Source organism: Plecotus auritus, assembly GCF_963455305.1.
Source record: "Plecotus auritus genome assembly, chromosome: 6".
Classification (NCBI taxonomy): domain Eukaryota; kingdom Metazoa; phylum Chordata; class Mammalia; order Chiroptera; family Vespertilionidae; genus Plecotus; species Plecotus auritus.
In genome coordinates this window covers 22,117,175-22,144,036 of record NC_137773.1, presented here as the reverse complement: position 1 = coordinate 22,144,036, position 26,862 = coordinate 22,117,175, and the positions used below count along the sequence as shown (strand labels likewise).

The window sequence follows — 26,862 nt, the reverse complement described above, 5'->3', positions numbered from 1 at the left end:
ACACACTTAGGGGGAAAGGCTGCAGGGTGGCCTCTGATTGGCCCAGCTGGAGAAGGGGGGGTGGTGGAGCTGGGAGGGTGGACGCCGCGTGTGTCTGTTTTCAATTTTAGTTTTTTCCCTCCTCTCTTTCTTTTCCCCCAAGTTTCTTGTTTTTCTTCCTCTTTTCCCTCTGCTTGCTCCCTCCCGTCGCCTGCTCTCTCAGGATGTGAGGGGATGTTTAGAAATTCCACAGCCCACGCCAGCCGCTGAGTCACTTTTATTAAAGAGTGCCCCAGCCCCACTAGCCTAATGCCTGTCTCGGGTGGCAGCCTCCCCTTGCCATAGCACCTGGGGGTGGGTCCCTTCTCTGTGCCTCAGTTTCCCCATCTATAAAGAGACTTCTGATCACTTATACAGTTGATTCACTCAACATCCATTCATTGAACAAGTATGTTGAACACCTACTATGTGCCAGACACTGTGCTGAGTGCTGGAAATGCAGTAGCCAGTAGGATACAGTCCTTGATCTCAGGGGCGCCCAGGCTGGTGGGAGAGAGACAATGCACAGGCAGGTACTCCAAGGGAGGGCAGGGGGCTGAGAGGGGCATCTAACTGAGGTTGGAGGAAATCAGAGAAGGCTTCTGAGAAGAGGTGACTTGGAAAAGATGAAAAGACCTTCCAAGATTGTCAATCGCTTCTCAAAAGAAGAAACCAAGGCCCGGGGTGAACCGGTGAAGAGAGGGGGAAATACTTGTCTAAGGTCACCAGCATACTTCAGATTTCATAATAAAAAGATTCCTTTTCATTATGTCAAAGCTCCTGGAGTTCCAGGGAAGGATTCTTTCCCCGTTTGATAGACAAGGAAACAAGCCCAGGGGAGAGAAATGAGCTTCCCCAGCTCACACCACAATGGCAGAACTGGAGCAAAATCAGGTCTCGTGAGTGACACACTGGAACAGACGCAGGTGACCTGACCCCAGCGGAAGACCCACACTGCAGGGTGACCGGCTCTCTTGTCCTGCCTTCTTTCTTTGTCTCTCATTCAGTCACTCAACAGGTATGTCGAGTACCTGTTATATTCCATTTCCATCCTCCTGCCTCCCCCGCCACCCCCCCCCCCACCAGCATCTCCTCCAGTACCGCTGCTGGGTCCTCGCCCCCTCACTTCTCCCAGCCTCATCTCCTCAAATAAGATGTCTCTAGTCACAAATGCCTGGCCCTTAGATGCCAAAGCGCACCATTTTATTTTTTAAATATATTTTTATTGATTTCAGAGAGGAAGAGAGAGGATGAGAGAGAAAAAGCATCAATGATGAGAGAGAATCATTGATCGGCTGCCTCCTGAATGCCCCACACTGGGGATCAAACCCGCAACCCAGGCATATGGCCTGACTGGGAATCGAACTGTGACCTCCTGGTCCATAGGTCGACGCTCAACCACTGAGCCATGCCGGCCAGCCAGGCACCATTTTACAAGGGCTTAGAGAGTTGATCTGAGTCAACCCCTACCCCACTACTATACACAAGGGAACTGAGTCCAGAGAGGGGAAGGAAGTGTCCCCGGTCACACAAGACAGAGCCTGTTCCTCTGTCTACCCTACTCCCGAGCCCTGCTCACAGGGCAGGGGGTTGCTTGAGCTGGGATTTTGTGCCAACTACAGGAACCTCTCTTGCAGTCATTTCTTGGTCTTGTCCCAGTGGGGGTTGCCCAGCAGAGCATCTGGGCTGGGCCACACAGGGAGAGGGGTTCTCAGACTGACCCCAGGCCGTAGGGTGGGGGCCAAGACAGCCTCCAAGAGAGGGGGCCTGGCCCAGCTTTGTGGCAGCGGGTCATAGGGGAATACAGGGCACTTTAAAGACCATAGGGTCAGCCCGCACAGGGATTTCTTGTGCCCAAAACTCCATCAGTCTTTACAAACCACGCCCCCCCCCCGCCCCCGCCTTGCTGGTATTTGCCTTGGTCATTCACCTCTGAAGTGTTAGCCCATCTGCTGGGACAGCTTAGCTCAGGGGCAGTAAGGAGGTGTTTCAATCCCTAGTCCCCCCAAAAATAGTCTGGGAGTCAGAAGACCTGGCTGAGGACTTGTCATGTGGCCTGTACCTTGTCCTCCCTGAGCCTCAGTTTCCCCAACTGTACATGGGACTCACTGTGCTGGCAGGCCCCTGGGATGCTCTGTCTGCAACTTCCTTGGAGTTGGACTCTGGCTAAAGAGAGGAGGCTAGTGGGCCCCAGGGCAAGGGGACAGCTGGGGACCAGAGATGCAACACAGAGGGGAGGGGGTGGCTGGTGGTGCCTCCCCTGGGAAGCTGGCGGCCGCCAGTTTCCGGCCAGCCCAGCCGTCCGGCTGGCCCATCTGGAATCACTTAGCCCCTATTACCATTAACCCTTGGCAGGCATCAGGGCTGTTACACCTCCTCTCAGCTGGGATGGGGTTGGGGGGTGCAGAGTCACACAGAACACCATAGGACACTCTCTGTGGGCTGGACAGTTGAGGCAGAAGGGTTATGACTGACAGGGCAGGTTCAGAAACTAGAGATTGAGCTGGGTTCAAATCTCAGCTTGTGCAGTTCCAAGCTGCATGATCTTAGACAAGTCATTTAGACTCCTGAGTCATTCAGTTTGCTCCTCTGGAGAGTGAAGCAATAGCAATGCACTTAAAGGGCTTAGCACAGTGTCTGGAAGTGTTAGGATTGGAATAGTGGGTTTCCCTCATTCTGGCTGAAACCCATCACTGTGTGCCCCTGGGCTGAGCTCTCCTTCTCTGGGCCTGTTTCCTCTGTGCACTCTGAAGGGTGGGCAGGGGGCAGTGCCCATGGGCCATACAACACCGACATTCTGGGGTGGTCAGCATGGCCCCAGCACCACAGTGAACAGGAGGAGCCATTAGTAGTATCCCATCTGCCCAGATGCTGGGAGCCCTGTCTTGGGGGAAGCTGGTCTGAGAGTGGGTGAGCATAGAGTGTGGGGAGCACTGCCCAAGGTGGAATGGGATGCAGAGGAGAGGGAGAAAGGAGCTCTGAGATTTGGGGTTCAGCACTTTCCCTCCCCCCTTCACGGTGGCACGCTCAAGGGGAGCTCTAATGTGAGCAGTTCCAACCCAGCTCTGCCTCTTCCTGGCCGTGGGACCCTGGACAAATGACCTGATCTGAGCTGTCTCAGCCTCAGTGTTTTCAGCTGTAAAATGGGGATACAAGTACTTACTTCACAGAGTTGTTGAGAGGCCTGAATAAGTGATGCATAGAAGGCACTTTATGCAAGAAACAGAGAAAAGCAAGAAAAATCCACGAACGGTGACAGGTTCTCAGGTAGCTACTGTCATAGAAGTCCTCCGAACGCTGGGACAACCCCTCGCTTTACAGCCGGGGTGACTGCGTGACCAGGACTGGAAATGAGTGTTTTGTCTATACTTTCAGGCCCATGCTCTTCCCTGAAGTAGGAAACCAGGCTGAACTGACCCCCATCTTGATCCCCCCCCCCCCTTACCTTGTAAGAGCCGGAAGCCACAGTTCTCAGTGGGGCGGGCTTGGGGTGGGGGGAACGGGGTCCGGAAAGGGCGCCTGAGTGGGAGATTTCCCAGGAGGCCGCTCAGCACTCACTCAGGCAGGGCCAGTGGCCACCACATCTGGCTCTCCCACGCTCCCAGCACTGCGCCCCCCACCCCCCACCCCAGGCTCCTCCTGGGCCGAGGAAGTAGCACACATGTCCCAGGCATCAGCACAGTCATCTTGGATGGATATCAGGGCCCCAAGAGTCCTAAGAGTGAGTCCATTGTACAGGCATGGGAACTGGGGCCCAGAGCACACAGCGGACTTGGAGGACGTTAGCAGAGAGAGAGAGGGCCTGGAATGCAGGACACCGGACCTCTAGCTCAGTGTGCTTCCCCACTGCCCACCCTGAGCAGGAGGGTCCTTATTCCTGCAGCTGGGGAGCCAGAAGAGGCATGCAGTGGGAACTGCCCCTTTCCCTCCTGGACACTAAGCATAGTGGCTGTCTAGCTGAGCACAGGGACCAGTGGGGACTTCAGGCCACATTCCTACCCTAGACACCTAGGACTGCTCTTACTGGGCAGTAAGAGCTTATATCCCAGGATATAAGAGCTTCAAGACCTGCTGCCAAGATAGCGTGGCTCAGTGGTTGAGTGTTGACCTATGAACCAGGGGGTCATGGTTTGATTCCCGGTCAGGATACATGTCCAGGTTACAGGCTCAATCCCCAGTGGGAGGCATGCAGGAGGCAGCCGATCAATAATTCTCTCTCATCATTGATATTTCTCTTTCTCCCTCTCCCTTCCTCTCTGAAATCAATAAAAATATACTTAATAATAATTTTAAAAAGACCCTGCTTACCTCAGACTTTCCAGCTAGCCTCAGCCCCAGTGCCCCAGGGAACAAGGGTGTGTCCTGGGTGCCTTACACAGGTGTCTCAAGGTCATCAGAACAGCAGGGCCCTCAGGGGCCACAAATCTCCCCGCTGGGTCCCAGAGAGGGCCAGAACCTGCTCCAATGGCACACAGAAAGTCTAGAATGGAGCCTCTGACTCTGACTCCAAGACCATCCTATTCCTCTCACCATTTCTCCATGCAACCAAAGTTAATTGAGCACCTACTGTATGCCCTGTCTTCCTACAGCTCACCAGATAACACCAAGGAAACCACAACTTAATAATATCAAATTGTGATGTGTGATGAAAGAGAGAGAATAATGGGCTGGATAGGTGGGGGTTCTTGTTTAGGCAGATTAAGGCCTCCCTGGGGAAGAAATATTTCAACGGAGACCTGGGGTCAAGAAGACACACATAATGAAGGGACAGGAACTGTGCTCTAGGTAGAGGAAACATGTGCAAAAGTGTAGAGGCCGGGAAGAGCTTGGAGTCCTTGGACAGAAAGAAAAGAATGGCTGAGACGCAGAGAGAGGACATGGTGGGGTATAGGCTAGAGAGGTAGTCAGGGGCCAGGTGTCAGGGCCTTTGGGCCCCAGAGGAGTCTGACTTTAATCCCGAAGGTCAGGAGGGGCCACTGCAGGATTTTAAACAGGAGACTAATGAGATCAGGTCACTGAAGTGCACTTGCTAATGGGGGCAAGAGGCGAGGGGGTGGGGCTAGTAGGGATGCTGTTGAAGCCCAGCATGGGCTGACTGCTTGCCCCCAACCATCTGAGAGGCTGCAGGAATGCATCTGACAGGGAGTTGGGACTTCTGGGCCCCAGTCCATGCTTGCCCACTGACTCACCTTGGAGCCTTCCTTTCCTCATCTGACTTCTCTATCTCCTCTGAACAGAGGGTCAGACACAGTGCTCCTTCAGATAAGGACATTCTGTGCCCTCTGCTCCGTAAGTGGCAGTGTTCTGGGGGACTGCCTCCCTCCTCCAGGGCACTGTTTCCCCACAGGGAGCGGAAGGAGAATCAGCAAAGCTGGGATTGAAGACCAGGCAGCCAGTGAGCCCTCCAGTAGTACCTGGCAGTGCCAGCAGATGGCGCCCCAGCCTCTGGAGGGGCAGGAAGAGGAAAGGAAAGGTACTACCAGGGAAAGGGAGGGGCTGCAAAGACACCTGACAGATGCCCCAGCACCCACCCGAGAGCCTCGCATCTGCCCCCTGAAGGTGAACAAGGTGGGAATTACCACCCCTGCTGGGACCTCAGGCACAGCTGAGAGAGGGAGATTTCCTTGCCCAAGGTCACAGAGTGAGGTGGAGGCGTGGTTGGGACGAGCCCGCAGTCCAGGTCGGCCTAATGCTGGCCCTGGTGCCAACCAGCTACTCTTAAGTAAACCACTTCCAACAGAAAGCTGAGCCCAGAACCTTTTCTCTCCCAGGGCCATAAACCTGATTTAAAAACCAAGTTATCACCCAGATCTTTATGAGGCCATCCTCTCTGCACCCCACCCAGGAAGCCCCGGTGGGGTGTGTGGGAGCAGCCCAGAGGGAGGACTTCCAGAGGGAAGAGGGGCCCTCCTGGGGAGCCAGAGGGAAGGAGAGGTCCAATAAACAGCCGCTCCCAGAGATAAGGGGCTGTCAGAGAGGAAGAGGCTGCGCCAACGAGACGTGGTGGACGGAGGGGGGTGGTGCTTCTCCACCCACACATGGTCACAGTGCCATCGCTGGACCACCGTCTAAACCACCCAGTCCCTACTGGTCACATGGGAACACTGAGGCCCAGGGAGGTGAGGGCAAGTCAGAGGGAGGACCTGCCATTTCAGCCACCCAGCCTGGGACTTTCAAACAAGGTCACAGTGTCCTTGGGGAGAAGCTGGGTGTGTCACATCAAGGCTGGCTCAGGTCTCTGATGGGGGTGGTCCACCCAGAGGTGGTCATCAGGGATTCCTGAGGGTCTTTTGCACGATGAGGCCAGAGAAAGAGGAAGAACCAGCTATTTGTTTAAGCAAAACCCTGGGATTGGGGAGTGGGGGGTGTTGTGAGGCACACACAGGCTCACTATCCTCCCAGGCTGGCGCAGCTGGAGAGCAAAGAACTTCCACGCAGGCCACTGCCTTGCTGGGTGGCCTCAGGCAGGTGACTTCACTTCTCTGAGCTGCAGGTGCTTCATCTGCAAAATAGAGATAACAATCCAACTCTACCTCATGGAGGATGAACTGAGATCACAGGTCCCCACCCCCATCGGAAAGCAGAATGTTCCTATGAAACATTTCTTAAGCGGAAACAGCGTAAAGCAGAGAAGCAATTAACCTCAGGACACGTCTTACTAATGGATGCACAAAATGAATTGGGATGAAGCACAGGTACTTCAAACACAGATCAAAGCTATGATGGCTTGATGCTGAGATGCTGAGCGTAGCTCTTGGGGAAGGAGCTTGGCGAGGCCACCCTCGCTGCTCAGGGTACACACTGCCTCTCTAAGGGCTCATGGCAAAACAAATGCTGAAAGCTACTTGATTCTTTGCCTTTTTCATAAAAGCGAAAATCCTTTATCTGTCCCTTAGCAAAAACAGGTACTAATGTAGGTCTTTCCTAAAAGCAAAGTGGTATAAAGAGAACTTGCAAAAAGTGGGGGATACCTGTACATGCAAACTACTTGGCATGGTGCCTGGCACTTACTGATGCTCAATAGTCATTCTATTGTTATTATTATCCAGCACAGGTAAAGGGTCCAACTCTGCAATCTCAGAGAGATGCAGTGAAGGGCCGCTGTGCTGGGGGTCAGAATACCTGGGTCTGTTTCCAATACAGCACTGACCTGCTGTGGGAACATAGAAAAAAACCCACCTTCGTTCTGTAAGCTTCTGGGACTTCATGTTGCTGTCAAGTGAGCGGGTTGGCTCTCTGAGGGTCTTCCATGGTCAGGATGCTCTGGATCCTTGCTGCCCCTGCTCTGCTACCCGAGGTGGACTGGAGGATCAGCAGGACTGGGCTGAGGACCCCTCAGGTAATCTGGGCATTGAGAACGGCCAGTGAGGTCAGGAAACCCAGCTTCTGTACCCAGCCCTGCACCTGTGTGACCTTGGCCAAAACCTGGACCTCTCTGTGCTTCCTTTCATCACCCAGCAAATGGAATGAATTTGCCCCATCCTTCCCAACACCCAGGGCTCAGGAAAGAGCAGGCTGGGGAGCAGGGGGTGGGGAGGCTCACCCTAGGGGTGTGTGTGGAATAGAAGGCAAGTCCAGACTTCACCCTGGGAGAGGACAGCTCTGAGGGGACCACAGAGCAACTGGGATGGCTCCCCTAGACCTTAGGGCTCCCTGGCTTTGCACTCACCCTGATCAGGGAAATAAACCCTGCTTTGCTGAAAAGTCCCCCATTTCTCAGCCACTTCCCAAGTCCTGGACACCATCTTCCTCACTCCTGAGTCCTGCCCAGCTTCCATGCTGCTCTCTGCCCCCTCGGCCCTCCTCTGGCTCATTCTCTACACACCAGCCACAGCCACCTTCCCACTCTCACCCTTGATAACATCCTTCATCATGCCTGGCCTGCTGGGCCTTGCCCCACCCCTCTCTGGACTCATCTCCTGCCCCCCATCTCCTGCCCCCATCACTAACACCAAACTGGTGTTTCAGTTCCAGGAGACCATGTGTCCCCTTGGGCCTCAACACTGTCCCTCTGCCCACAATGTCCTTCCCTACTCCCAGGACCTTGACTCATATGTCACTTTCTCTTGCAAGACTTTCCTGTCTCCTCCAATTGGGCCAAATCTGTGGATTCCTGGCCCTCACCAAGATGCAATTTTACCTTTATTTGTGATTATTTGATTCATCTCTGCATCTCCCTTTCCCATTCTGTAAGCACCCTGAGGCAGGGTCTCATCCTGTACCTAAAAGTGTCAGCACAAAGGAGGAGTGTTAATACATAGTTGACAAATGAATGAACACAAATGAATACCTATGCCTTTTCCCAACCTTTAAGCCTTCCATTTAAATCTGATTTAGCATATTCTTGGAGTCAGAGGTCACTAACCTTCCCACCCCCCCTCCCACCCCCCCAGGATAGGCATCTTTTCTGCAGCATCCCTGACCAGGGACTTCCAGCAGTCACTTACATACCTCCTGTGATGGTGGGCTCACTCTCTTTTTCATGACAACCCATTTCCTGATAGATGGCCCTTTAGAGAGCACTTTATTGTGGGTGGGTTGAAATCTATGTCTGTGCCTGCAGCTTTCTTTCTTTCTCAGGTCCCAGTTCTGCCCTGTCCCATTCCCCACACTCAGACCTTCAAGTGCCACTCCAGGTTTTCTCTTCCTCTAGCCGGAGCAGTCCCAGTTACCTCAGATCAGAGAGTCGAGCCCAGTCCTCCTCTCTCTGTACCTTTCCAGTTTCTCACTGACCCTGTGAAAGATTTTACATGACTTCTGAGTAAAATTTTACCAACACATCCAATTCCTGTCACGGGAAGGGGGCCTTCCCTGCTGAGGCAGCCATGTCTGCATCCATGTCAGCCACAACCCAGGCAGTCTCTGCTCCCCTCTCCAAGAGCAGCCTTCGTTTTATCGCATAAACTTGGGCACTGCCTCTTTCCTTTCGAGGCCTCAGTGATTCCACCTGTATAATGGAAAGAGTTCCTCTGAGCAGGAAGGGGAGCCCTGGCCCTACTGTCCCTGCTCTGTGTCCATCAGAGCCCCAGAAGAACAAGATCCTGACTGGGGTGAGCTTCATGGGAGGGTCACCTTGCAGTCATACTGGGCCCCATGTTTAGAAGGGCCTATGCTTGGTTGAACTCTCTGCTGTTGCCATCTTGAAATTCTTAATAATTTCTTTCTTTTTTTAAATAATTTTTTTCTTTATTGATTAAGGTATTACATATGTGTCCTTATCTCCCCATTGCCTCCCTCCACTCATGCCCTCACCCCCCTGGTATCTGTGTCCATTGGTTAGGCTTATATACATGCATACAAGCCCTTTGGTTGATATCTCCCCCTTAATAATTTTTGAATGTGGGATCTCACTTTGTCATTTTGCACTGGGCCCTGTCAATGTTGTCCTAATCCTGACACGTCTATCTAGCCCTGAGATATGCTGACCTGCCCCAGGCCAATGTGGTGACTCAAGGGAGAGACAGGCTGCATAGATAAGTATCTGTCTCATTCTGTCTACTTCTGGGGGCCACATGTCCCTGAACATTTGGGGGCCCCAAGAAATGTCAGAGGTCAAACCCCATAGGGGCCTTCTGAGCAGCTCCTTGGCTCTTTACCTCCTTCCGCAGCCTTTCTGGCCCAAAGCCCTGTCCTTCAGGAATTCTTCCTCGGATCCCACTCCCAGCTCACTCATGGCCCCTCAACTGCCCACCTGCCCCTCCACTTGGGTTGCGGTGAAATGTTTGCCAGTCTTAGAGTGGTGGGTGCTAGGTAATACCCAGGAATTTGTGTTAATTTTATTAGATGTGACAATGGCAAATTATGTAAGAAAATGCCCACGTGCTGCAGGCTGAAGTATGTGGGGGTAAAATGACAGGCTGTTTAAAATTTGTTTTAAAATACTTTAGCAAAAAAAGAAGGGGAGGAGATGAAAGGAATCTTGATAATGGCTGAAGCTGGGTGACGGGTATACAGCGATTCACTATACAATTCTATGTTCGTGTAACCTCTCGTTAAAATAAAGGGGGCAGGAGATGCCAAGAGAATTGAGAAGTTCCTTAGAATGTCCCTCCCGAAGATGGCTCTGCCCCACCTCTTGAAAGAACTTGTGTATGTGCATATGTGCATTTTCCCGGTAAAAACATCCACAGCTTTCATCGGAGACTCAAAAGGGTCGTGACCCCTGCCCCCAAAAGATTAAGAATTCCTCTACCTTCCAGACAGGAACCCTGTTTGAAGTCAGGTTGCGCCCTCCCCTGGAGCTGGTCACTGCGGAGTGTGCCGCAGGCCTGGTGGCTGTGTGACCCTGGCCTGGAGTCCCCGTGCAGCCCTGGATCCCTTTCCTCCTCGGGGAGATGGAGGTGCCAGGCCAGCCGCTAGGCCGCCGACCTCTCCGGAGGCTCCTACACTTCGCGCGCCTCGACGCGGGCCCGGGAGGCGCCTCCGCGTCCCCACCTCTTCAGGCCCCGGCCGGTCCACCTCCCACTTGGGGTGGCAATTTGTCTCCTTTTGAACCCCCCGCCCCCGACGGGTTTCCCCCTTTGATTCGCGGCCCTGAGGCTCCCCCCGCTTTGAAATGCAAACCCGCCTCAGCTGGGGCCGCGGGCCCGGGGCTATAAAAGGCTGGGTGGGGCGCCGGCCGCGGGCGGCGAGTTCAGGTGAGCTGTGCTCGCCGGGGCGGCCCGCAGCGGCGGCTCCCGGGCCCAGCATGCGCGGGGGTCCCTGCGGCCACCATGTACGTGGGCTATGTGCTGGACAAGGACTCTCCCGTGTACCCCGGCCCCGCCAGGCCCCCGAGTCTCGGCCTGGGCCCGCAAGCCTACGGGCCCCCACCCCCGGGGCCCCCGCAGTACCCCGACTTCACCGGCTACTCTCATGTGGAGCCGGCCCCCGCGCCTCCTGCGGCCTGGAGCGCGCCCTTTTCGGTGCCCAAGGACGACTGGGCCGCCGCCTATGGCCCTGGCCCCGCGGCCCCGGCTGCCAGCCCAGTCCCGCTGGCATTCGGGGCCCCTCCGGACTTTAGCGCGGTGCCCGCGCCCCCTGGACCTGGCCCGGGCCTCCTGGCGCAGCCCCTTGGCGGCCCGGGCGCACCGTCCTCGCCCGGAGCGCAAAGGCGGACTCCCTACGAGTGGATGCGGCGCAGCGTGGCGGCCGGAGGCAGCGGTGGCAGCGGTAAGGACCCCTCCCTGGCCGTGTGCTTACTACGGTTCCCCTGGGCACCGGCAGGTGCTAGGGTGAGGCCCGGCTGCCCCCTGTCTGACCCCCTGTCTGCCCCCAGCTGACCTCTGCTCTGGCCCTGCTTGGGTCCCTGGAGTGCAGTCTCCGACCATTCTGGCAATGGGGACTGCGCTCTCAGCTTCCCCTTCCGAATCCCAGCCTACGGAAGCACAGCCTGTCTGTCTGTCTAGGTAGGGAAACTGAGCCCTGAGAACTAGAGATACCTGCAGTGTGGGTACTGGCGCGGCTGGAACCAGAACGCTGCCCCAGACTTTTGTCCTAGGGCTCTTTTAGCCACACCCGCCCTCGTCCTCATCGGTTTCTTCTACCCGGATCCCCACCCCAAGCGGAGGCGAAGGTGCCCTAATTGTAAGGATGGGGTCAGGGCACTTTCCTTTCCCGGTCCCAATCCCCCCCACAGTGAAGAGATCGGTGGGTCATATCATCTGGACTGAAAAAGAGTCTCTTTGGTTAGATTGGCGCTTGGGGGGCTCCTACCTTCCCATCCCAGGGTCCTTCCTGAACTCTTGACCCTGGGGGAGGGGAAAGCAGGAGCAGTTGGGAAGGTGGCTGCTGTTTGGCTCCTGAGCCTGTGAACCTCCTGCCCCCAGGCAGGCCTCTCTGATCCACCCTCTTCAAAGGCAGGGGAGGGGGCAGGACAAAGGCCCAGCTTTAATGAGGGGCGGCCTGACCTCCTTTATAGGTCCCCCCTTTGTCATGTAACAGGCTGCTCCTTGGCTCGGTAGTGACTCCTGTTGGCCGGAAAGTGAACACGATACCCCATTGTCCTGACTGTGTCGGGCCTGTCCTGACAAAGGCCACCTGGCCTGGTGGGCGGGAAGTTGGCCTGCCCACCCTTTGATGTCCAGCCCCTCCTCCCCTTCCCCCAGCTGGGAGGGAGCCTGGGACTTCCCCACCTCCTCTCTCTCTTCACCCCCATGTCTCCACACATGCCCAGCTCACCCAGGGGGCAGATGCTGGGGAAGGCTTGATCAGTAGCTACAGGTCTGGCTGCAATCAGACCATCTTCTTGGGAGGCTCAGGGACACATAACCTCCTAACTGCCGCCAGAGGCCTCAGAGGGCTGGGACTTATGGCCCAGTTTTGCCCCTTGTTTCAGCGGCCTTGGCTAAATTATGACAGCTAACATTTATAGAACCCTTACTAACGGACCAGGCACTGACCAAGATCTTGCATGTGTTAACTCATTTAATTCTTATGTTATAGTAGGTACTGTTATCACCCCCAGTGTTGAGATGGAGACATGATGGCATAGAGAGGTTAAATACTTGCACAAAGCTGTATAACCAGCAAATGGTGAGGCTGGGACTTGAAACCTGGCAGACTGACCACCAAGCCTCTGGGCTAATTCTCTAAACAGCTTCTCTTAAATCCGTCATCTTTTCCTGAGTCTCAGTTTTACCATCGACAAGAGAGGGAAGGGTCTCGTATCTTTGAGTTACAAAATGACCCCTTTGAAAAATTAATGGAAAGTATAAATCTTCTTTCTAGAAAAGAGTATTGCCTAATTCGGTAGACAATTTCAGGAGTTCTAGGGGCCCCAGAAGCTTTATCCATAAACCCCAGTTGAGATCCTTCCATATGAGAGTGGGCTGTGGGGCCACACCCTTAGGGTCCTGCAGTTCTGTGTGCAGTTCCCTGGAGAAGGAAGCCCGCATTTCCTGCTCCACTATTCCAATTGTTGCTTCCTGCTGATTGGGTGGCTTTGGAGATGGATGGGGAGGTTTCCTAGGGGCGGGACTTGCAGAGAGGCCCTCACTGTGTGAGGCAGAGAGAGTGGGCCAGTGGGAGTCAGAGGCCTGGGGGAGCTTGCAGGCCATGTGATGTCAGTCAGGTAAATCACCTCTTCTCTGGGCACAGGAGCTGAGAGCCCAACTCAGCCTCTGGTCTCAAAAGTCATTTGAACACTGTTGTTCTCAGGCAGAAAAAGGGCGTAGGAGTAACTCTGCCTAAAGGCAAAAGACCTTTCTCCCTGTACTCCCAGACAGGAGGCGAAAGGGCTAAGGGAGGCATGGGGGCTCCTGAGCAAAGTGGCTGCCCCTAGGAGTCAGGTAGGACCCGTTCTGCCAAGGAGGCAAGAGCCTTGGCCTTCTGAAAGCTAGACACTGCTGCCTGTCGGCCCAGGGGGCATCTGGCTCTTGACCAGTGCTCTTGAGATTCAGGCAGAATTGGGGTGGGGTTTCAGACCCTCCCTGAGAAAGAGGCCAAGTCCCTCCCCTATTTGGCCTCAGTTTTTCCTCCTGGGCAAGGAAGATACAGGCTCTCTCAGGGGTGTTTGCTGTGTCCACGCTGTTGTCTCAGATGGCAGAGGGAAGGTCAGTGCATGCCACCCACCCCCGCCCCCCGGCTGGATGTCCTACAAATGTGGCTCACTGGTCACCATGTCTCCTGGTACCATCTTGGCCAGCCCATTTTCCCTCCCTTGTGAGGCTCTGGCCTTCACAATATCTGAACTGGACATTTAGAGACCAGACATACAGATGGAGAACTGAAGCCCAGAGTCTGGAAGGAATGTTCTAGTTTCACACAAGTGGAAGTTGGACTAGAATAGATGTTGGATGAGTCAGTTAAAATTTTTCCAAAGGTTTTCCATCATTTTTAGGGCAAAATCTTCACTCCTTCCTGAGAGCTCTGAGACTGTAGAGCTTCCTGCCTTCCTGACCTCATCCTAGGCCACTCTCCCTTTGGCCACCAAACTAGCCACTCCAGCCTTCCTTTAGCTTTTCAGATATGCATGTCCTACTGCAGGTCCTGTGCATGTGTTGTTCCTTCTCTCCAGAAACCTTTTCCTTGACTTCTCACCCTTCAGGTCTCAGCTTAACGGTCACCTCCTCAGAGATGTCCTCCATGATTTCTCAAGGAAGACCTCCCCCCCCCCCATACCCACCAATAATCTCTACCATGTTTCCTTTAGAGCACTAACCCTGACTGCAATTTATTCACTTATTGGTGTGTTTGTGTGTGGTCTGTTCCCCTACCCACCCACCAAGGTAAACACCTATGAGGTCTAGAGCCATGTCTATGTGGCCTGTCACTACATTCCAGACACCCAGCTCGGTGTATGGCATTTAGCAGGTGCTCAATGCATATTGTTGAATAAATGAACAGGGCAAGTGTGAAATCTTGGCTTTGACATAGATTTCTGAGGTCCCGACCCTGGAGATGGGACCTATGACTGTCCAGGCGAGCAGCTCATGCCAAAGGTTGCTCCTCTCTCCCTGCTGGGACAGTGAGGTGCCATCCTCACCTGGGAATTGGCATGGCTAAGGCTGGGACTAAGTCCTGGCTTTATTCTAAGGAGGTGCCAGTGAAAATGGGGGAGATAAGGGCAAGGCTGTTGCCCTTCATTCCACAATCAAAATATTAAACAGTTCCAAGTGATTATTGTCACTTGATTGAGGCCAGGGTAGGAAGTGACTACAAGGGGTTCTATTTTTTTTGCCTTCCCCCTTTGCATTTATATATACCAGCCTTTTCATTAAGAAGGCTCTACATCAGCCTTCTGTCAATAAACAGGGCTTCACAAGTTAATGACCCGTTAGGGTGGCTAAGGTCCCACACAACCAGGGAGATGTTCACTCAGATGATGAGACAGCTGCAACAGGGTTTAGATCTTGGTCCAACCCCTTCAGCTTTCAGATGGAGAAACTGAGGTCCATGGAGGGATGAACCACTCCTTTCCCCACCACATTCCAGATCCTCCCCTTGACCCATTGCCACAGCCACACTGGCCTCTCAACTCCAGCCTCTCTGATGCCCCAGCTATCTTCTAAACCATTAACAGATTTACCCGTTCCAGACACATCCCCTGCTCAAGAGCATTGCATAGCTCCCCACTGTTATGGAATCGCCATTGCATTTTATGCCATGTCATTGCTGTAAAATCCAGCCCCATTTTTGTGGCATTTGAATCCCTTTTGAGAACTGGCCCCCAACCCTACTATTGAAGCTACTCTCACACTGGTTTGCCTAGATAAGAGATGCTTAATGGCAACAGTTAAGATCTGGGCCTTAACTGTGAATGAATTTCTGTTAGAAGCTGTGTTAGCATCAGGAAAGCTAATTTGGATCATTTCTCTGAGCTTCATATTTTTCCACTGTAGCATAAGGATAACAATAGGATTGCACCTTGAAGCAATGGTACCTAGATCCCTGAGCCTGGCATAGTAGGTGCTCAGTGACCATCGGTACCTCTGACCATCCCTTCTAGTCCTTAGCAGGTGCATTCAAGCACACACCCTGCCTCTCTAGTCTGGGTCTCTCAACCTGAACTACCCTCCCTTTCCTCTTCTACATTTTCACCTGTTCAAATGCTGCTCCTTCTCCAAGGTCGCTTCCTCTAGTAAGCCCTCCTTGGTTCCTCCCTCCCGGCACTCCATCAGGCCCTTGTATTAACAACGTTTACCACTGACTGTATTTATCTCTATCAGCTCCGTCCTTCTCGCCATACCTTGCCCATAGTAGGAGCTATTGATAAACCTGATAACTGTGGTTTTGGCTGAGTCCTTACCATGTGCCAGGCACTGTGCCAAGAACTTTGCCTGAGTGATTCCACTTAAGCCTCATAACAACCCTAAGAGGTGTGAGGTTCTATTATTAGCCTCATGTTACAGATAAAGTTAATGAGGCTCAGAGAGGGTAAGGTGGCTTGCCAAGCTCACACAGCTGAGACGTGGCAGCACAGGGTTCCAGCCCGGACACTGTAGCCCAAGGAGCACCTATCAAATAGAGTAACACCCTGGGCACAGGAGCCCAAGCCCCCTTCATGTGCATCCCAGCCCAGGTGGGGAGAAAGGAGGCCAGTCAGGGAAGAGCTACAGGAGGCTGGAGGGGGAGGGTGGGCACAGCAGGGGCCGAGCTGTTTAAAACTGGTTCTCAAGGCAGAAGCTCCATGTGACACCTCATCTCTCAGATGTAGCTGGGAAGGGGGATGACCCAGTTAGGAGGTGGCAGAAGGCTGTTTTTGGTCGAGTGTTTTCTCGCCCCCGTTTTGGCAGATACTGCTGCTGAGAGCCGAGGGAGTCTTTCTGAAGGTCCAAAACGGCTTTGTTAGCAGTAGTGTCTGGCTTGTCAGGAGGAAGTTATCTTAATGGGCTGACCCCTCAGATGTCTGTCTGGGAGCTCCTGGGATTTAGAAACAATTGCATCTGGAGTCAGGTCCATCATTGTGTTAACAAGCTAAACCCTCTTTCCACACTCACCCCTTACATTTGTAAAGGGGCGTATAGATCCCTTTGCATGACCGAGAGGGAGCAGGTGTTAGCGAAACCCAGGCTGATGCTCCAGGCTCAACACCCTCCAGTGACTTCCCGTCGCTCTTGAAATCAAATCCAAACCCCTTATCCCAGGGCTCAGCTCTGCTAGCCTTTCCAGACTCATTATGTGCCTCATTCATTCATTCATTCATTCATTCATTCATTCAGGCCGGCCGGTCTGTGGGCAATAATATTCTCCAAGTGTCTCTTCTGTGCCAAACATTCTTCTAGGTGCTGGGGATTCCATCCAGAACAAGCAGACAGGGTCCCCTCAGGGAGCTGGCATAGTCTGCCCCTGACTCTGCTTACTTCTGCCTTGGGGCCTTTGTAGATGCTCTTCTCCCTTCCTAGAATATTCGTCCCCATCGGTGACATGGAAACCTCCTTCTCAACCTTCAAGTCTTGGCTTAAATGTTGCCTCCTCCAGGATACCTCACCCAAACTAAACAAAGTATGCCTCCCACCTCCCGCCACAGAACCTAGCTCTCAGCTCTATGCTTGCTTTCCTTCATACTAATCACAGTTTGTAATTATTTCATTTGTTTGTTTTTAATCAGTGCCACCCCCCAGTGAGAGAGGGGAATGAATTATTTAACAAATACATACCAAGCAACTAGCATAGTAATAATATGAACTAGCATCTCTTGACTGCTCAGCATTTTTTCAAATGCAGGTATTCTGACCCCAGAACAGCGCATGTGTGCGTTAGATTAGTGGCTTTGAGGATGGCTGTGGGAGCAGTGCAGGTGGACAGACAGGTGTCCTTTGGAGGTTGAGCTGACCAGCTGATGGAATGGATGTGGAGAGTGGGGAAGTGCCAGCAAGGCTTTTGGCCTGAGTGGCTGAAGGGTGGGGCTATTGACTTAGATCAGGAAGACCAGGTCAGCAGGTTTGTTACGTATTCAACGAGATCCAGCAAGTACTCGCAGTGTGGCAGCCACTGTTACCGGACTGGGCGAGCAAGGTGGCATGGTGCCTGCCCTCATGGAGCATAGGAGGGGCCAGGCACCGGGGGAAGGGGGTTTGCCAAGGTCACAAATAAGCTAGAAAAGGGCAGGGTTGCCCAATAGAACTTGCTTTGTGATGAACATGCTGTCTATCTGTGCTGTCCAGAATGCTAGCCACTCGCTGCTTGTGTCTTTCCAGCACTTGAAATATGGCTGATATGACCCAAGACCTGAATTTCAATTCTGTTTTATTAATTTAAGTATAAAATAGCCACGTGTGGCTAGTAGCTGCCACAGGGGACAGTGCGGGAAAGTCCCTCTCAAGTGTTCTGAGGGTGGTAATCCACTCCAGATGGGCTCCTTGCTCTCCATGGTGGAATCTCTCCGGCCTCTTCCTTCTCGAAGTGCTCTTCATCGTTATCTTCCTCGTCACAGCTAGCTTTTAATAATTACCTGTTAAGTAGATTGTCACATCTAATCTCCACAACTACGGTGTATAAGGAGGAATTCATGTCCCCACTTCACAGATGAGTAAACTGGGATTCAAAGAGGTTCAGTGACTTGCCTGGGTTCTCACAGCTGGCCCGTGGCCGGGCGGGGTGAGAGCCATCGGGTCTGTCTGACTCTGAAGGCTCTGTCCTCTTCGCTGCCTCCCAGAGCCAAGGCTGTGGACCTCCAGGAAGAAGATAGGGCAGCGGGTGACACACAGGTGGCCTGGGAGGAGGAGGGTGACAGTGGGGGGGAGAACCTTGCCCGAGGCTGCAAGGATCCTGGTGTGGCTGGCCAGGCCATTGCTCCCCACCCCATACCAGCCTCACCCCTGCTCCGGGGCTTGAAAGAGGAACTGTGATAGAGAATCCTGGGACTCACAAATCAGCAGGAACAAGGACCCAGTCAAGAGCCCAAAAGAAAGCTTCACGGCCCACGAGACATGTCTATCCATCATGGAACTGGCCGGGTCAGGGCTGCCACAGCAGAGGTCCCACCCCTGGCAGCACAGATGAGGAAACAGACCCAAACCGAACATCACATGTACAGCCGGTGGCCCAGCCAGATCTCCCCACACCCAGGCCAGCGTGTTCTTTGCCCTGCTGCTCCCCATCAGGCGGCATTCCTCCCTCTCCCAGGGGAGCCTCCAACATCCGCTTCTACAAATAGCTCAGGTCTCCTTGTCCTCTCCACAGCTCTTTGCCCTTTACAAACTGCTTCCACATCCATCTGTTCCCCAGGGGGAAGGAAGCCCAAAGAGGTTCAGCCACTTGTCAACTCCTTCAGCTAAGGGTGGTCAGACAGGGGCCAGGTCTGGGGACCACTCCCCCGGCCCCCCATGTAGCGAGCCTTCCCCAAATCTCAGGACAGTGGCAAAGCTGCTAGGATCAGGGCCTCTGCAGAAGCGCCACCACCTCAGGGCTACCCTGCCACCTTTGCAGCCCTCTTATATATGTTATCTGGATAACACCTCACGTGGTTTATATTAAAGTTATTTGCATGCGCAACATATTTGTAATTCTTTTCTCCTCCTCAGTATACTGAAAACTGCCCACCCTTTCAGTGAAGTATGTCTCTCCTTCCCCACTCCAGATTCAGGACTCCTGGCAGTGGGATTCCAGGGCCATCCCGTCCTTCCCCCTTCCCCGAGCTCCCTCCTGCCAAAGGTCCCAAAGCTCGCATTTCTCTTTGTCCTCCCCAGACCAGGGCTACAGACAGGTGCCTCCTGCCCCTCATGTGTCTGAGGCACTTGGCTGGAGGATGTGCAGGCTATGCCCTCCCTGTGGGTGCTGCCCATGAGGGGTGGGGTGGGAGGAGGGGTGTCTGGTTCTTATGGAAGGGCTCAGAGCTGCACAGAACTTTGGAAACCACAGGGCCCTCAAAGCTGACACCCCAGCCCTCTTCTGATGCACAAGAGAAACTGAGGCCCAGAGAGGGAAAGGGACTTACTCAAGGCCATACAGATGACACAGAACTGGGGCAGCAAGGCCCTGCTGACTCCAGATGATGGTCCAGATGCAGGAGATCTGGGGTGGACCTCCTGTGTGTTGGGGGAATTTGGGTGCACAGCCAGGGCTGGACCACACAGGGAGGGGTGACAGAGGGTCCAGGGCTGGATTTGTGTCCCAGGCTCTGAGAGCCAGAGCTGGCAGTGTCATCCCTCAGGGCCACAAGAGGGCAAAGGAAGTGCTGACCCAGAGTCCACTTGGTTTTCCTGGAGCTCCCCACCCCGCCCTTGAGGCAGAGTCTGGACTCTGTCCTCCCCTGGCCCAGGCTGGATGCGGTGGCCCCGCTGAAGGCTGTGTGGCTCCTGCCCCGTGTCCTCCAGCTGGAGAGGCTCCGCATCTAGACTCTCAGACAGGGAAATCAGTCTTAGAATTCTTTCAGCAGCAATAACAAACACAATCAGAGAATCAACAAACATTGGGAGCTTCGCGTTTCCAAGTTGGAAGGGACCTTATAAATAAACAGTCTCGTCTAACACACCACCCATTGCACAAATCATTCCCCAACATTCCTGCCATATGGTTGTCCTGCCACTATTGGAAATGAATGCGATCTGTCCTTCCACACACACCCATTGCATGCCAGGGACTATGCTAGGCATCCTCCATCCATCTCAAGTGATACCCTGGACATACCACGGTTGGGTGGTTACAGGAGAACTTACACTTTGTGGTAGGTGCTAGTGCTGCTCTGAGGCTGGACACACCTGCGTTTAAATCCCACCTGCCAGATGTGTGGATTTCTCTGAGCCTCAGTTTCCCCATCTATAAAATAGGGATAAAAGTTGCACAACTTCATAGTTTGTTGAGAGGCGTATACAAACTGCCTGACCCGTGGACATGTTGGCCCTTACTAGAATAATAGTTATCCCCATTTTATAGATAAAGAAAGTGAGGCTCAGAGAGGTTGTAGATCACCCAGCCAGTGAGAAGCTGTACGGCACAACCATGTGTCAGGGTCACAACCACGTGTCAGAGAGCTCTTCAACTATCAAATCCCTGAGCCCTATTTCAACCCCACTGAGTCTGAATTTCTGGGCTAGAATCTGTGCTTTCTAAAAAGCTCCCGAGCCAGTTCTGAGGCTGCTGCTCAGGCGTTTGTGCCATTAGCCTTTAGCTTCCAGGGCCTCTGCTGTGCACACTGAGGGGATGGGGAACTTGACCTTCACGGCAGTCTGGTGCACATGGGTGGCCATTCCTCAAGTCTCAAAGCCAGGGCAGAGAGAGAGAGCCTCTCAGTTGGGTGAGTTACCCAAGGCTCTTCCTGCCATGCTCACCCCTGAAAATCTGGGGGCTCCCCCCACCCTCCCTCTGCCCACTCACACTGGCATCTGGCCCAGAGGGTTATTTATTAGGTGGCTGGGCGCGGAGGCCCCCATCAGACACCTGTTACTGGAGCCTGGACTTCCCCCTCAGCCCCAACATCCCAGCGGCCTGTAAATCATTGATCCTGGGCCCTCTCCCCGCCCCGCCACTCTCACGCACCTCCCTGCTCCCTCCCTCCTGGGCTTCAGGGTGGCACAGGTGCTCATAGGAGAGGGGAGGGAGTGAGGGTAGCTTCGGGCATTTGGGAGTTCTGGCCCAGAGCTGTGACTGGAGCCCAGGGATCCCGTCATTAAAAACACAAGTTCACATCTGCACATGGCAAAAATTTAAGCACCCCTAAAACTCCCTCCTACCTGGGGCTCCCCAGTTCTCTCTCCAGAGGCAGCTCCTGCTAATGGCTTTTTGTATATTCTTTCAGAAAGAACCCTATGGGTACACAAACATGTGATGGGGTATATGTGAGTGTGTATCCCCATTTTTATACAAAACCAGTAATATTATTCACAACATTCAATATCTTGATTTTATTTTTACTCAACAAAATATCTTAGGCATTGCTCCATATTGGTACAGATGGAGCTTTACAGTCTCTTTCGAATGATTGCACAAAGCTCGTCTGCATGGATGTGCCATCTTTTATTTAACATTTTCCCTACCTGTAGCATGTACAGTGATTTTAGTCTTATGTCGCTTCAAACAGCTACAGCTTTGGACATTTCTCTGTGGGATCAGCTTCTGGAGGTGGGATGATTGGGTAAGGGGCATGCGATGCTCAGTGAGGCTACACATCACCAAGCTGGGCTCCTGTGGGACTTGCTGACTCCTGGACCACACGGTGTGATAGCAAACATTTTGTTCTTTAGCAGAGCCATTTTGAAGCAATGAAACTCTGTGCTTTGAGCAGCTCTATCAATAGAAGTTGGTCAGTAGGTTCCTGAGCCCACCAGCCCCTCTCCCGGGCCCAGATGGGGAAGGGGGACAGGGAAGACCAGGTCTATGGGCTGCGTCTTCACTGGCAGCCATGCTAGAACAGAGAGGACTAATTATTCAGATAGAGTCCTACCTCCCAACTGGTCCCACCCCCTTCCCTCAACCTGGACTCTGGGAAGAGCTAGGCTAGAGGTCGGGACACCTGAGCCTGGGACACCTGAGCCCGGGTTCATACCCTACCAGGCAGAATAGCCCTAAGCAAGGGCCCCTTTTAAGCCTCAATTTCCCCCATCTGTGAAATGGGTGTGATGGATCCCTGCTTGCTCACGAGAAAGGATGGGAGTGAGAGCTGGGTGTCTTGGGGGACAGGTAACGGCATAACCACTGCTTGGAATCTCAGGCTGAGGTTTGGGTGGGCAGGGAGCCTCACTCCCCACCTCAGGCTGTGGGTCTTCCGGCTGCAGCCCAGGGCTCTCAGGGGTCTGCCTTCACTATGGACTGGCCCCTCCCTTCCCAGAAGTACACGTAAATGGGTGGTCTGCTGTTTGAGCTTCTGCTGCCAACGCTTAGGTGGGCTCCATAACGAGTTCTATAGCCCCTAAACGTGGTGGGTGACGAGTCGTGAATGAGAATGGAGAGCGAGAGCTCTAGGCCACGGGACGTGGTCTTGGGCGAGTTCGACTGCCAGGGCCTTCAGTGACCCTGCCTGCACAGGGAGGCTGGATTGGAAGGACTCACCAGGCCTCTCTTATTTGGATCTCTGGCAGCTGTATAACCATCCTGAACCGCAGTCTCTTCATTTATAAAACGGGAGGAGACTAAACTCCCATGACCGCTCTGGGTTTAGCCTGGCGAGCCCAGTGGGCTGTGGAGGCAGAGCTCTGGGCTCTGGTGGTGGTGGCATTAGGCAGAACTGATTTTGAGCTGGCGTTGAATCTTCTAGGCCAAGGAGGGGCTCCATCTGGACCGAAGCCTTAGCAGCCACTCCCTTGTCCCTTTCCTGGGCCAGGCCTGGCAGCGAGCCGAGGCTGTCCCGTGCTGCGTCGGGCAGGGAGCTGAGGGCCGTGGATGTGGGAGCGTCCAGCGCGGTTCCGCTGCTCTGGCAGGAAACCAGGGAAAAAAGCCCAGTAATATCTGTTGTCTCCCATTCTCCACAAAACCATTTGGCTCTTGAGGAGCCCAGTGCTGCCCTGCCAAGTTGTGTGGGCTTGGTGGAGGGGGTGGGGGCTGGATCGGGGTACGGGGTAGTTAGGACAGGGGTGCTGTGACCCAGACAGAGGGAAAGGCTAGGGTGTTGTGGGGGCACTTGGGTGAGGCAGGAGGGGATTGATGGGGATTCAGAGACCCACCATGCCCTGGTGGGATGCATGTGTAAGTCTGAAAGTGCTTGCATGTGCCTCCTATTTATAGCCATGTGCTCAGCTTTTTACAAAGAAAACTCGTGTTTAGTCAGGCCTCCACACCAGCCAGGCCAAGCATGACTCTTAATATTCTCTCCAGACAGACCTCTGATCCCAGCCCCAAAATAAGCCCTGACATGAACCCCGGTCGGTCCTCCAATCCAGTTCCTGGCCCCAGGCAGAGCCCCATGTAGAAGCCAGCCCACCGCCTTCTCTCCCCTGGGTTATTGCAGGTCTCTCTGTGCTTCCTGCTGCTTCTTGCCAATCTGTTCTCCGTGCAGCAGCTATGGAAACGTACATCAGACCTCATGTCTCCTCTGCGCAGGACCCTGCAATGGTTCCCATCCCAGACAGAGGAAAACCCGGAGTCCTTTCAATGGCCTGTAAGGCTCTGGGCCGCCACCCCTCCCCTCTTCCTCAGTGCTTTCCAGCCACGCCTTACTGTTTCTCACACATGTCAGATGTCAGGCATGTTTCTGCCTCAGGGCCTTTGCACTTGCTGTTCACTCTGCCTGGAGCCCTGAATCTTTCCGTTTTGCTTTTGCTGATGTACCCCAGTGCCTGGCTCACAGCAGGGGCTCAGTGTGTATTTGTGAGCTGAGCAGTCATTTCTGCTCTGTGCCCGGGCACAGGCAGAAGGGTGGATGGTTTCAGGAAGACCAGCCCCTATCCACCCCTAGCTCAGGGCTTGGTGTTCAGGGCTAGGGCTTCTTCTTCTTTTTTTTTTAAAATATATTTTATTGATTTTTTACAGAGAGGAAGGGAGAGGGATAGAGAGTCAGAAACATCGATGAGAGAGAAACATCAATCAGCTGCCTCCTGCACATACTGGGGATGTGCCCGGAACCAAGGTACATGCCCTTGACAGGAATCGAACCTGGGACCCTTCAGCCCGTAGGCTGATGCTCTATCCACTGAGCCAAACCGGTTAGGGCAGGGCTAGGGCTTCTTAAGGTAACGTCTAGGTCCTCAAGAGTCACCAGCAGCCACATTCAACAGGAATCGAGGTGCCATACACCCCAGGACAGTCCGGCAAGCGTCTGCCCTGCCTACAGTGGCTCTTCCCTGGTCTCCTCTGCACAGGAGAAAGGAACAGCTGCCATCATTAGTCTCCACCTGCCCTTGCCTGCCAGATGTCCCTCCATCTCACTGGTGTTCACACCTGTGGTCTGAGGGCCTGGAATGGAACCACCTGGGGAACATATTAAAAATGCAGATTGTACGCCCAGGCTTTCTGACTCACATGGTCAGGGATGCCCTGGAAGCTGCTTTCCACATGCTCCTGGACTTTCTGTCACGCAGCCACGTCCACAAGCGGCTGGGTTAAAGCTGGAGGAGCTGGTGATCAGAGTAGGGCTGTGCTGTGTGACCATGGCCAGGAGGCTCAACCTCTCTGTTCTCCTCCTTTGACTGAGCTCAGGAGACCAGGATTGAAACCCAACCCCACCAGCAGCTTGCTGTGTAACCCCGAGAAAGTTGTTTTCCCTCTCTGTGCCTCAGCACCTCCCCAAAGTGTTTGCCTCTTAGGAAGTCTCCAAGCCTGAGCCTGGGGGGAATGATTGTCACCCCCAGGTCTGGGGTGTACCTCTCTCCCCACCTCAGGGTCCTTCTTCTAAGGGCTAGGGGCCTTGCCTGTGCCTTTTGCAGGCTGCCCCTCCGCACTCACCTCTCCTCCTGGCCCCTCTGCCTCTCAGGAAAGACCCGGACCAAGGACAAGTACCGCGTGGTCTACACCGACCACCAGCGCCTGGAGCTGGAAAAGGAGTTCCACTACAGCCGTTACATCACCATCCGGCGGAAATCGGAGCTGGCTGCCAACCTGGGGCTAACTGAACGGCAGGTGTGTGGGACCCCCACCTCAGCCACAGGAGCAACACTGGGAGTCTGGCCTCCAGGCTGTCAGGCAGATTACAGAGCTCAGTCAAAGGAGGAGAACAGAGAGGTTGAGCCTCCTGGCCATGGTCACACAGCTCAGCAAAAACTGAGCTACTGCCAAATCCTCTCCTGCCTCAACAAAACCCAATATCTCTAACTCCCAGTAGGGAAATAGGGGATCTGATTAGCTATAGACCAAAGCCGGCTACTATCGGTGCTGTTTAAATCCAGACAAGGGAGCAGTCACAGGCAGAACAGGGCGAGCTTCCTGGAGAAGGGGCGTCAGAGTATGGCCTTGGGAGATGGGGAAGAAGAAGGCTACAGGAAAGCTTGTCATTAGAGTAGGGGAGCATGTTTTAGAAAGGAGAATGTGTTCAGGGTCCACGAATGGTCTGGGTGGCGGGAGCAGGAGGAAGGCTACAAACACCACATCAAGAAGTGAGAGCTCAGCTGTCATCCCTCTCTTCCTCTCACTGTCACTGGGTCTCCGTACCACCCACCTCTGTTCTCCAACCACAGGTGAAGATCTGGTTCCAAAACCGGCGGGCAAAGGAGCGCAAAGTGAACAAGAAGAAACAGCAGCAGCAGCAGCAGCCCCCACAGCCACCACTGCCAGCCCACGAAGTCACCCCCACTGCAGCTGGGCCGCCCCTGGGGGGCCTGTGCCCCAGCTCCGCTAGCCTCCTGGGCGCCTCCTCCCCAATGCCTGTCAAGGAAGAGTATCTGCCTTAGCCCCCTGCCCAACCTTGTGGGGACTCAGTTGCTGGGAATGTGTCTCTCATTGGGGCTCAGGAGGCCTGGTCTGAGTCCCAGCCCTGTCACTGACCTTCTGAGTCACCTTGGACAAGTCACCCACCCAGCCCCTGTGTGCCCTTGGCCAATCTGTGCAGTGAGCTCTTTGGATAAGGACATTTTCCTTTTCTAGGCCTCAGGGGGATAAAGGAACCCAGGTTGGGTGGTCTCAATCCCTATAGGGCTGGGTGAGGGAGTCAAGATAAGTCCCCATCCCTATCTCCTTCTCCGTAGGTTCAAGGGCAGAAGGCTGCTATAGGGACTAGACTGATCCTGGAGAAAGGAGATGGAGCTGAGGGAAGATGGAATGTTGACCTGTGGGGAGGAATGTGATCAGCTCCTACCTGCCTGGTCCTGCAGCCTCGCCTCTACCTGCCCCAATCCTAACACACCCTGAACCTCTTCAGGCTGATGCAGAGCAAAAGCCCACAGGAATGAGCCCGTGAGGCTCTGATGATTGTCCCCTCTGGGTTGCAGAGCCATATCCCCTCACTAGTATTTTCAATGGGGCTCCAGGGTGGGGGCTTGGAGGGGGACAGAGGTCAGAGCCCATACTGCCAAGTTCCCCCTCACCAGGCTGTCCCTCAGGGCCCAGGCCGCAGTGGGCCCTCGGAGGACTTTCTCTGAACCAAGCAGAGCTCACGGCTGGGCAAGTGTTGTACATAGAGTGGAATCTCATGGATACAGCTTCAAGAATAAACTTTTTTCCTCTTTTTAAAGATGTATAAAAATCATTTTACATAGCATTAAAGGAAATGTTAAGTATAAGTCATCCTCCCCCTTTCCTGACAATTGCATAAGCCCTTTCAGTCTCCGTCAACCTACAACAAGGTCACCTTTAAAATGCATTTGAACGATTAAAACATGACATTGTTAGAGTAAGTCTATGAGACCATGTAAAATTTTAAGTCCATTTTGTAAGCAGAATCATCAGACTCAGTATAGCAGTCTTTTGAATTTTTCAAACACTTTCAGCTCAGGATTTTACAATATTCATTGGGCACCCGCACGTGCCGGGCATGGTTGTGCCCCCCGGAAGTCCCCAGTCTGAGTTATGCTCTGGGCCTCAGAGAGCAGAGCATGATTCAAGGACTGAGCTTCTCCTGGA

General features: G+C 53.7%; 1 protein-coding gene across 1 annotated transcript; it reads left to right on the top strand.

Annotated features, from left to right (window-relative positions):
* Positions 1 to 10,730: 10,730 nt before the first annotated feature.
* CDX1 (caudal type homeobox 1) lies at positions 10,731 to 26,470 on the top strand (the record flags this gene model as incomplete). Its single annotated transcript, XM_080673256.1, has 3 exons — positions 10,731 to 11,169; positions 24,782 to 24,927; positions 25,482 to 26,470. The coding sequence occupies 3 exons, from the start codon at positions 10,731 to 10,733 to the stop codon at positions 25,692 to 25,694; spliced, it is 798 nt and encodes a 265-aa protein (XP_080529382.1). The 3' UTR covers positions 25,695 to 26,470.
* Positions 26,471 to 26,862: the final 392 nt, after the last annotated feature.